General features: G+C 39.6%; 1 protein-coding gene across 3 annotated transcripts in view; it reads left to right on the top strand.

Annotated features, from left to right (window-relative positions):
- The window catches only part of SPINK5 (serine peptidase inhibitor Kazal type 5), a 74,833-nt gene extending 70,795 nt beyond the window's left edge, over nt 1-4,038 (top strand). For all 3 annotated transcript variants that reach the window (XM_045894866.2, XM_045894849.2, XM_064596127.1), the window contains 2 exons: nt 259-349; nt 3,732-4,038. In XM_045894866.2, coding sequence (XP_045750822.1) covers nt 259-349; nt 3,732-3,740 — 100 coding nt within the window. In that variant the 3' untranslated portion in view covers nt 3,741-4,038. The remainder of the gene's footprint in view (nt 1-258; nt 350-3,731) is intronic.
- The last annotated feature ends 8,425 nt before the right edge of the window (nt 4,039-12,463 follow it).

Genomic DNA, 12,463 nt, shown 5'->3' on the forward strand with positions numbered 1-12,463 from the left:
CATGAGTATATAGGTGAATGAAAGGTGATGGAATGAATCCAGGACTGGGGAATGAATCTGGGGCTGAATCTGAAGAGAGAGAGACAAAACCTGGGTGATTCCTACTGGGAAATAGTTGAATTCAGATCCCGGGTCCTACTTGTAATTTCAGTTCTGGTTTGATGCCCACATGTCACCCCCATTGATCCTTGTTTGTTTTCTTTTCTCATCATAACTGTCAGTTTTTCCATCTTTTTAATTTCCTCTGCTCTGTTTTAGAATACGCCAAACTAATACACACATACGCAGTGAAGGGAGGTGTGAAGAGAACAGCACCCCAGAAACAACCCCTCTCGATGTGCCAGCATCTGTAAGTACACTGCGTCCCCATTACACGGCCAGAGCCAACTGGTTCTGCTTCTGTGTCTGCCACCGACCGATGGACATTTCTCTGGCTGGGGCAGTGTTACTGGCTCAGAATTGGTCACATCTTCATTGTGAGGATAATTAAGTAATCACTGAAATATGCGGGGATAATAATATAATAGTTAATATTTTTAAGTGCTTACTGTTAACTGGGATCATTAATAGATTGTTTATGAGCAAGGTCCCTCACATAACACTTTTGCAAAGTAGGTTTTATATCCTGTGATTTACTGTAAAGAGAGAAGAAAAGATTGAGGGAGGTCACATAGTGACGGAACCGAATTTCAACCATTTCTGTAAAACCCCCACGTTCTCACACTTAACATTGCATTTAACTGTTTCCCAACATGAAAAGCTGGCCTTTTCATTTAAATCCCTGCAAGGATTTTTTTTTATTATTATGTTCAGTTAGCAAACATATAATACATCATTAGTTTTTGATGTAGTGTTCAGCGATTCATTAGTTGTGTGTAACACCCAGTGCTCTTCACCACACGTGCCCTCCTTAATGCCCGTCACCCTGTTACCCCATCCCCCCCATCCCCCTCCCTTCTGTAACCGTCAGTTTGGTTCCCGGATTCCAAAGTCTTTCATGGTCGTGTCCTCAAATGCAATCACCAGAGAGAACAGCAAACTCAATAATGTCTGTCAAAACATCCTTGCAGCCTGCAAGATTGACAGACTTTATCGAGTTCGCCATTCTCCCTGGTGATTGCATTTGAGGACGCTCTTCCTCGGGCAAGATGATATGTAACTTGGGGGAAAATGTAGGAATTTTCAAACAAGAAAAAATGTTTGTTACCAGCCAAATATGGGTTTAAATTCCAGTTTTTTAGATTTCTCATATATGAGACCTTTGGCAAATCAAAGATCTAAACCAAAGATCTCACCGAGTTATTGAAAATAATAAGTACTGACTTTTAAGCATTTGGCAGTGTCTACAAACTAATGGCATTTATTATTATTATCACTATTATTATTATGCCAAAGAGACCAAAGTATGAACTTAGAGAAAGGGAAGAGTCCATAGTGGAAACTTAGAGAAACAGATCCTGGCACAGCGTTTATGTATGTTTAATAATTATAATGGATTATAGTTTAATAACCTTATATTTGATGTTAAAAAATATATATATTCAATAAAAACAAAATATTCTAATAAATTATATTTACTAAATAAATATTTATTATTATTCACAACTGGTTTCACTCCATTCCACTGCCACAGAAAGCTCTGGCAATAATGGAACTGGAGACTACTCTGCCAGATTTGGAACTCCTAAGCAACACTAGATGAGACTGCATTCATAAGAACTACTCAGTGAGTCTTGATATGGGACCCTGGAAAAACAAGAGATGGAAACTCAGTAGTTTTGGTTTTACATTAGCAGCTGGAAGGCCGGATGGGGTAGGCAGAGTATTGGGGTGAAGCCCGAAGACCTTCATCTTTCCTCCTGTGGGCTTGACAGTCATCTGTTACACATCCATAAGGAGACGGTATCAACTTTTGCTCTAGACCCCATATTGTGTGTGCTGTCTTATTACATATAAATTCTTAGTGGTTTGCTCCTTTTTTATTAACAGAATATAGTATCCTTCACATCTCACACACATACCTAATTACATGTAACTCAGGACAGTAGGTAAAAATAATCTTTATGTGAATCCTAAAGATCACACTTTAGACCACATCTTGCTGTACTCTCATGTAGACAACTTGACAAAAACTACTTTATGAGAAATTTGCCATAGGGTAATACTGATAAGATGTATTTATTCAAATAAGGAAGAATCTTGACAGGGCTAAGCATAAAAGGTTTTGTGAGAGAGTTTCTTCTTTTCCTTTTTGGGTGTTTTCTTTCCACTAGAATTATGTAACATATTATTAATGACAGGACTTATTTATGGTGTTAAGATGATGGAATAAATTATTAGAACAAAAGGTGTCCTGAACATGGGTTCAGTTCCCTCTGTATGATTCAGGGGTGTGATCTTGGATATACTAAGGTGTCCAATTGGGTCATGGCCCAGCATTGCTCTTATAACTATGATGCATGCATATCCTGGAGGTTGAAAGCAATTGCCTGAACTTTGTTCCTGTATAGAAAGAATCTCTAAGAGAGTCTGGAATTTGAAGAATGAATAAAAGTCCAGGCAGTCACTACTTTCCTAGAAAAATAGACTGAAGATCCTAGAATGTATACTCATGCTTAGTATCTAGGAAGTATTTTCTATTATGCAGTAACTCCTAAGATTTATGTAGCTCAGAATTTTATGTGCTCTTCCCTGTATGCATCCTCACAGTAGGCCTCTGATTAGGGCAGGGATTATTATCTTTCCCATTTTATAGAAAATCAGCCTAGGGGAGACCCTGCAATTATCAGTTATTCAACATTCTATTTTGCATCTGGTTTAGATCTTCTGGCTTCATAGCTTATGCTCTGCCACCATCCCTTAGTTGTCAGGAAATTCTGAAAACCAGGGGCTCTAGAAGAGGGATTACATAGCTCAATTAAATAAAAATTAGCTACCTTGAAAGGACATTTCTCTGTTAAGGAAAATACTAATACTATTTTGTGAGATGAATACAGGACTATTCTCAATTCCATGACAAAGCTTTTCGAAGATACCACAAGACCATAGATGGCCACCCTCAAACCAAAGGAAATCTCCTGGGGTGGATGTGACAACTAAAATGGAGGTCTGGGTTGGAACAATAGCGCTACTGCTCCAGGCTGACACTGTGCAGTTACCTGGGAAAAAACTTCCTGAGGCCCTTACCTTCTTTTGAAAAATGTTTAGGTGTTGACTCACTCTTTTAAATGTCCATTTCAAGAGTGTATGAATATTGGATGAGTCAGGCAAGCAAGTTAGCTGATTAAATTCTTATGGCCTCAAACAACTTATAATAGTAAAGCATTAGTGTTGGAGGAATTGGATTTAAGTTCTGACCCAGTGTGAGACCTTGGCAAGTCACTAACCTTCTCTGGAGCTCTGTTCCCTCCTCTGTGAAACGATGTGACTGACACCTACCTCTTTTCATTAGCAGGGTCTGGTCACACATGATCACACATGATGATGAGGGTCACACATGATCAAGGGCAGAGTTAGTATTTGTACCTACTGCTGCAGGCAGTGTGTTCTAGGTGCTCGGTACTCATTGAATCAATTGGATAAAATGTGAAAGTGATCGTAAATGGTGAGTTCTTGGCAGACTGCAAGGATGTATGGATTTCTTTGACTACAGTACACCTGTAGATGTAGAACCCACATATCTATAGTATCTCTCAGTTTCTAGCACCTAACCTACCCATCTTCTCTTCCAGGACAAATGATGGAAGAATTGGTGAAAGCCAGGAGGGAAAATATATGCCCCAATTCTGAATCGCCTAACCCTCACCATCTGTATAGAGAAAGAATTCTTCAGAGCCTGTCTTATTTACTATAGAAAATAATACAGAGCTGTTGGGGGAATGGACTCACTGACTTCCAGTCTTTCCTGTCTCTTTCCTCCTAGATTCTGTGATCTGAGGGCACAGAGACCTCTCCATCTGTCTGTGCTTGAAAACCTCCTGATCACAATGCTGTCTGTTCAAATACTTGTTCAATAAAAGTAAACCCAGCAGAACACCATTTCTGGGATTCGTCACTGCCTGGATAATAGGAAGTTTTTTTTTTTTTTTTACAGAAGCCAAAAACTCTACCCTTTTGTCTTGCTAAGCTGTTGGTGGACACAGAATGCTCACTTTTTTCAGATGCAAGTTGCTGTCATAGTTGGGAAGAAATGTCTAAAAGGGAGGTAGGGAGGTATGGGCTCCCTGGCATTCAAGAGCTGTGTAAGACCAAACCAGCTATGAATCACTTTCAGTACCTGTCACCTTACCAGCTCTCCTGCCTACCTTCTGTACTTCTACAGAGCGTAACTACCACTGTTACACAGATACCATCCAGAGACACAAGCCAGTAGTTTCTCATATTCAGTCTTGTTGCTCCTTGACTATTTCCTCTATCAGGGCCTTGGACCCATGGTCTGGGCAAGACTAAGGAAATGAGAATTACCAGTGTGTCGCATGTCGCTAGGGCAGCACTGTCCATTAGAAATAGAATTCAAATGACATGTAATCTCCAATTTTCTAGTAGATACAAAAGAAATGGGTAAAGTCAACTTTAACAATATATTTTATGTAGCCCAATATGTCAAAACTATTCTCATTTCAAAATATAACCAATACAAACTTTTATTTTAACCAGGTCTTGATATTAGTGTATGTATTTTGTATTTCCAGCATATCTGTTTGGACCAACCGCATTTCAAGTGCTTAATAGCTACATGTAGCTAGAGGCCACTAAACCAGTCATTGAGCTCATACACCTGAGAAATCAACCAGGGAATACAAGCAGTAGGTAGGGGTGAGATGGAACAGCCTGTAAGCTCCTGCCTCAGTGCTGAAACTCTGTCGTGCTCAGCATCTTGATACTGACGTCCTGTGAGCGTACCTAGTTACGTTGTTCACTTACAGTTATGGGGCTGGTGCTGAACACATCCTAGAGGGAGAAAGCAATGCAGAGTCCATCATTGTTGAAGTTGTTCTCAGCTATAGAAGAACTGTACCCAGAATGGCAGGTCTACTTGGATTGGGGAAGTTAATTCTGTGTTTTTCACCTCTGCCCTTTTCTTTTAGATAAGTTGTCCCTAGGGCAATTATAGTAGGATTTTGTGATCTTTGTCCTTTGTAACTGTGTGAAAGATCAATTCCGCACTAGTTTTTTTTCTATGCTATCATTAAGAAAACAGGAAAAAAAAAAAGAAGACTTGTAAATCATTTTTCAAGGATGAAAATACTGTCATTTCAAAAAAAAAAGAAGTGAGAAACAATGTTGCTATTTTCTTTGGCAATTCCAGGATGTAAGGGAAGAGTTTAGGGAGTCTGTAACATGAGATTGTATCTCCTTCCTGGGTAGTTTAGGAAATCCAGAAACTCTGGATGGCTAGGGTGTCCATGGCTAAGACATATTATTTTTTGAGAAGCGGTTGCTTTTTTATGTCATTTTGAACATTTTATTGAGCTATAAACAATAAACCCTTTACCTTCTTTCATTAGTATTTTTGTGATGATTATGATTATTAGGTAATATGCACAAAAGACTTTGTTATCGTATGCTTAAGACTTAACCAATCCTTGATAATCATTCTGAACACCAGGGAAAGTGTTGCTTAGGAATAGGGTGGGGTGGAGCATAGGATGGTCTGGAATGGGATGAGACATGGGGATGGAGAAAGGCCCAGGGACCCAGGGAAAGTCAGGGTAAAGTGGAGGATGCAGACATCATGAATGGGATGGGGTCCAAGAAAAATAGACAGTGGACTGAGGTGCAGGGATTGGGGTTGAATGTGAAGGTGTTGAACACATTACTTGGGATTTTTAAAAAGCTGAAAGTTGATTTTTTTTTTTTTTTGGCAGACACAAACAGGTGAATATAATGTGTCATCTGTGTCAAAATGTTCACAACAAAATAGCTGCATTAAATGTCAAGTAGACTAATTTTTCTTTCAAGTGAACTAACTTTTGAGTTGCTTCTTGAGTTATGGCTCAATGGATGGGAGGCAAATGAAAACCAGACCCATGTCACTGAGATTTCACAAACCAGCCCTAAAATTCTAGCCCAGGAAGTGACAAAGGATCCTGAGTTGGAACTGAAAACGCAAAACTATATCACCTTGGGCGCCCGGGTGGCTCAGTCGGTTAAGCGACTGCCTTCGGCTCAGGTCATGATCCTGGAGTCCCGGGATCGAGTCCCGCATCGGGCTCCCTGCTCAGCGGGGGGTCCGCTTCTCCCTCTGACCCTCCCCCTTCTCATGCTCTCTCTCTCTCATTCTCTCTCTCAAATAAATAAATAAAATCTTTAAAAAAAAAAAAACGATATCACCTCTACTTGGTCACCACCACAGACTTACACATTTCTCTAGAACTGATGCTGAAAATGATTCCATTTTCAGAATATGGGTTTTCAGAGATCTAACACTATCAAACTCCTTATTTTCTCATGTAAGGAACTCACCTGAAGTTTTCCTCTCTCTCAAGGCTTCAAAAACACCCAAGGAGAGCACTTCTCTGGACTATGGGTAGGCAAACTTTTTCGGTAAACAGCCAGATAGTAAATATTTTAGGCTTTGTAGGACATACAGTCTCTGTCACAACCGCTCAATCATGCTGTTGTGTAAGTAAATAAATTTACATTATGTAAATAAGTATACATGGCTGTGTTTCAATAGAAGTATATTTATAAAAACAGGTTGTAGGGGATGCCTGGGTGGCTCAGTGGGTTGGGCATCTGCCTTCAGTTCAGGTCATGATCCCAGGGTCCTGGGATTGCGTCCCGCATAGAGCTCCTTGCTCGGCGGGGAGCCTGCTTCTCTCTCTGCCTGCTGTTCCCCCTGTGTGTGTGTGCTCTCTCTCTCTCTCTCTCTGATGAATAAATAAATGAAATCTTTAAAAAAAAAAAAAAAAAAACAGGTGGTGGGCCAGGTTTGACCTGTGGGCTATAACTCAGTAGTGGATAAGAATCTGTCTCTTGTCCTTCTTTGTAACTTACTGGTCTTCTCTTCACCCTCTTTTATACTCTTAAACACCAACCACACTTCTCACTCCATGATAATAGAGAATAAAAATAGAAATAGAATAGTTTAATAAAATTCTAGAAAATAATAAATGTTGACATTTCTAAACATTTAATATGTGCTTGAAACTGAGAAAAGCACATGGCAAGACTCAGATTTGTACCCCAATCCAACATTCTTTGTGGCCTTCTTGATTGACTTTGACCAAGGCCAGTGTCATATATTACATAGAGAGATAATGGTAAATAAAGTAAATATGTCCTGCGGCCTTTACAATGACAAGGGCTGTCTACCTCCTGGAAAAAAAGCAAGCAAGACATTCTTGTTCTTTCTTTGATGCTATTATGACACACAGGTGCCTTTTTCTTTTCAGTACTGAAGTTAAAATTCTTTCTAAATAACATGTGACTATAAATCGTTCTTTGAGATGAGGAAAGAACAGAGAGGACTTTGTCAAATGAGGATTAGTCCCAGGAAAAGAGTCAAACAAAATATTTGTCTTCCTTGATGGAAATTTTATTAGACCATAGAGCTCCTTCCAGATTATTTTGAAGGAAGGTGTGCTGTCTTCCTGTAGGTCATCCTATGTCATTAACTAGCTTTCCTTGTATCTTTCCTTGCCCTCTACCACAAAGCAATCAGAAAACAGTGTGTACGTTTGCCATTCTAATCTGTTACAGTACTTGTAATATTTTTTTATGACTTTTAGACCCTCTTTTTTTCTCCAATGGATTTTTCTAGTGGCCTTCAAACCGACTTGCTTGTCTCCATCCTTATAGCTCTCTCTTAAAAAAAAAAAAAAAAAAAAAACTCCAAATGACCTCTTCAAAACACTGATCTATTTAATTCCCCAGTTTAAATTGTTGAAAACTACTAAGCCACCACACTGTGCTAGAACAAAGCAAAGTGAGACAAATCTGAAGTCTAGGCATTGGCTTCGGTCTACCCCCACCCCTTTCTTCCTCCGTAGAGTCAATCTACGGAGGAAGGTTAAACTTCCTCCGGATAAACTCAGGTTCAAGTCATCATCGTCGCTTCATGATCATCGCTTATTAATGACCTCCTTGCTTCAGTCTTCTCCCTCCCACTGCATTCTTCACTGTAGGCAGAATAATGCTCTGAAATCCAGATCTGATAGCATTATTCTTAAAACCTGTAAGTGGCTTCTCTAGCCCCCAAGATGAAGTCCAAAGCCTTTCTGACATGCGAGGCCTCCGTTCACCTCTCCAGCCTCCCCTTTTACGTTGTCCTCTTTCCCTTAAATAATTTTCTTGAACTTCTTCCTACATGTCCCCTCCTAACATACTCTTTTTATCCACCCCCATGGTCCTTCTCCTAGTTTTTCTTCCATCTCCCAAGGTCCATCCATCCAAATTCTTATTTGTTATTGCTCACTGAAGGTACAGCTTTTTTCTGGAAACCTTCCATGACCTCTTTCCCCTTAGAATATGATTTAGTTAGGAGTGCCCGGGTGGCTCAGTCGGTAAAGCGTCTGACTCGTGATATTGGCTCAGGTCATGATCTCAGGGGGGTGAGATCGAGCCCAGTGTCGGGCTCTGTGCTGGGTGTGGAGCCTGCTTAAGTTTCTCTCTCTCCCTCTCCTTTTGCCCCCACCCTGCTTGTGCTCTCTCTTTCTCTCTAAAAATAAATAAATAAATTTTTAAAAAAAGAATATGAATTAGTCATTCCTTTCTTATGCTCCCATAATATCCTCTCGTTACACCTGCCTGGCCAGCTGTCACTGCTGTGCACTAGCCTATTTAGAAGTTGATCCCTCTCACTAGACTGTGACTTTTTTAAGAGAGGAGAACATTTAATGTTCATGTTTAAATCCCCAGTGCCTGGTACAATGCCTGGCATGAAGCAATTGCTTATCAAAAGTTGTTGAGTAAAACTAGACCTTAAAAATTTAAAATTTTTAAGATAAAAATTTTAAAAGGGAATATAGGACGGAAACTCTCAGTTCTGGTCAATGACATAAAGCCTACAAGGATAGGGGAGGACCATTACTTTTCAAGGAACTTAAAGAAGCAACTACATTCCCTATAATAATAATAAATAAAAACACTGATGCTAATAGCTGGAAACAAACTAGTTACATGAAAATATGAACTTATAAGATGTATTTCCCCTCCTCCTCCCTGCCCCAGAAGGCTAAATTCATGAGGTATTTCTCAGAAATACTAGCAAAAGCTGCAGCTAAAGAGGAATGCAAAGAGTAGCATGATGCCAGAAAAATATGCTGTGAAGTGTACTATTGTAATTGGCATTGTACTTGCAACTGATTAATTGGTTTTTATGTGCTAAATATGTAATACATACTGATAAGGTCTCAAATGAGAAAAGATCATTTTATTTCAGGTTGATAATATCCCAGATCGACAGGGCTAGAGAAAAATTAGAGATGATTTATCCAGGATGTTTCATGTATGGAAATCTTGAAACCTGGAGAGGGAAAGTGATTTTTTGAGCTTACCCAAGTGGGTCTACATCAAAAATACAAATTCAAGTAAGTGTATTTTAATCTCATGTTCCTTACACCACTCCCTCTGGCTTAATGAATCCCAGTTCCATGCTCTTCATAAAAATAATATTATCTATCTGATTATGTTTACAGACAAAAGAAATGGATTTTGCATCTAGTGATCCAGAAAATTGCTCACTATCTACAGAAATGGTTACTTCTGTTTATTCGTGGAATAATTCAATTCCAAATCTATGGAACATGTGGCAGAAGAAAGTAACACATGATTTTTTAGCATATAGGAATGGGATTAATAATGAAAAGTGAATTCCAATGGCTTGACTTACATGAAAGAAGTCCTGGGAGCAGTAATAAAATGAAGTTTTCAGCTATTATATTCTTACCTCTCGATCCATTTTGCTCCTGGAATTTTAAGTGAGAAATTTGCCAGAACTCCTGTTGCCAAGGTCTCTAAAAATAAGTTATGGACAAGTTGTGTTCACAGGGGATATTTGCTTAAGTCCCAGCTTTTGGTCACAGGACAGTATGGCTACATCTAGCAGGAAATGCCACATCCTTCCCCACCCAGAGGCTGTTCCTATGCGCTCAAAAGAGAAGTAGGCAGTTGAATGGGTTCCAGTTTTAAGTGCCCACTGAAGGATTGCTGGTGGAGCTGCCTAATCCCCGATTAGCACTTACCTAGAAGCACAAGATAATATTCTAAAGAAGAGTGGAATGTTGATCATCATTTTAATGTCAATATATTAAACATGAAATAATAACACATCAACAATAAAAGCAAGAGTTAAAAGCTATTAACTACTCTTCCCTGTATCTTTCCTTCCCCTCAATCACAGAGCTATAAGAAAACAGTGTGTACATTTGCCTTAGAGGATATTTGAGTTAAACTGGACAAAAACATAATGGGCAAGAAATTATTCTTAATGGCTTGTGTGCTTTGGAAAGCAACGAAAGGAGAAGCAATAAAAATTTCAAGAGAAATGAAAGGGACCAAGTTCTAACACTGAGCAGCAGCCTCGAAAAGCAAAAGACAGCTGAGTGTACGACCATGAAATGTGTCTGCCAAACCCAGGATTCAAGTGTTCTCGATCTCAACCCAAAGTCACCACGTCCCATGGGTGGCGCAGAATCAAGGAAATACCTCAGGGAAGGGAACCATTTACAGCTGGCTTGGACCATCAGGACGCAGGCAGCAGCCATGACTAGCCAGGGATTAGAGGGCCTCGCCTCATGTTCTTGCGCTCTTCTTAACCATCTCAGATCCTCATCAACCTCAATAATGAATGAGACTAAACGTCCCCAAAGCCCAGCAGAAGACTTGGAATCAGACATGATTTTATTTAGAGAAAAAGAGGGAATAGATAATTTTGTACATCTACATTTATTGATCAAAACTCACACCTACTACGTGGGGGATCATACTGGGGGTTGCTAAGAATTCATGTGCAGTGCACATCCACCTCCAGGCCTGGCTGCCCTAAAATCACAGCCAATCGGTTCTCTCTGAGATAAAACCTTAAACCTGTTAAGGAACTGGTAATAGAAATGGGAATGGACTTGAAGTCGCTCTGAAGTAACTTTTGATCTGGGCAATGTGTTGTGATGATATTGAGTTTACATAATCCTACATACTGTGTTTATTTTTTATTTTTATTTATTTTTATTTAAATTCAATTTAATTAACATATAGTGTATTATTAGTTTTGGAGGTAGAATTTAGTGATTCAACAGTTGTAAATAACACCCAGTGCTTATTTCATCAAGTGCCTTCCTTAACACCCGTCACCCAGTTACCCCAACCCCCAACATCCACCTCCCCTCCAGCAACCCTCAGTTTGTTTCCTATAGTTAAGAGTCTCTTATGGTTCGTCTCCCTCTCTGTTTTTGTCTTATTTTTCCTTCCCTTCCCCTGTGTTTATCTGTTTTCTTTCTTATATTCAACACATGAGTGAAATCATATGGTATTTGTCTTTCTCTGACTGACTTATTTTGCTAGTTCTAGCCACGTTGTTGCAAATGGCAAGATTTCATTCTTTCTGATGGCTGAGTAATATTCCATTGTGTATATGTACCACTCTTCTTTCTCCATTCATCTGTTGATGGACATCTGGGCTCTTTCCATACTTTGGTTATTGTGGACAATGCTGCTATAAACATTGGGGTGCAGGTGCCCCTTCAAATCACTATGTTTGTATCCTTTGGATAAGTACCTAATAGTGCAATTGCTGGGTCATAGGGTAGTTCTATTTTCAACTTTTTGAGGAACCTCCATACTGTTTTCCAGAGTGGCTGCACCAGCTTGCATTCCCACCAATAGTGTAGGAGGGTTCCCCTTTCTCCACATCCTCGTCAACATCTGTTGTTTCCTGACTTGTTAAATTTAGCTATTTTGATTGGTGTGAGGAAGTATCTCATTGTAGTTTTGATTTGTATTTCCCTGAGCCCAAGGAATGCTGAGCATTAAATCTTTTTTTAAAATTTTTATTGTTATGTTAATCACCATACATTACATCATTGGTTTTTGATGTAGTGTTCCATGATTCATTGTTTGTGCATAACACCCAGTGCTCCATGCAGAACGTGCCCTCTTTGATACCCATCACCAGGCTAACCCATCCTCCCACGCCCCTCCCCTCTAGAACCTTCAGTTTGTTTTTCAGAGTTCATTGTCTCTCATGGTTCGTCTCCCCCTCCAATTCCCCCCCTTCATTCTTCCCCTCCTGCTATCTTCTTTTTTTTTTCTTAACATATATTGCATTATTTGTTTCAGAGGTACAGATCTGTGATTCAACAGTCTTGCACAATTCACAGCGCTCACCATAGCACATACCGTCCCCAATGTCTATCACCCAGCCACCTCATCCCTCCCACCCCCCAACCACTCCAGCAACCCTCAGTTTGTTTCCTGAGATTAAGAATTCCTCATATCAGTGAGGTCATATGATACATGTCTT

This window comes from Mirounga angustirostris, unplaced genomic scaffold (assembly GCF_029215605.1).
Source record: "Mirounga angustirostris isolate CCGP_5_RB_7025 unplaced genomic scaffold, mMirAng1.0.hap1 SCAF_7, whole genome shotgun sequence".
In the NCBI taxonomy this organism is placed as follows: Eukaryota; Metazoa; Chordata; class Mammalia; order Carnivora; family Phocidae; genus Mirounga; species Mirounga angustirostris.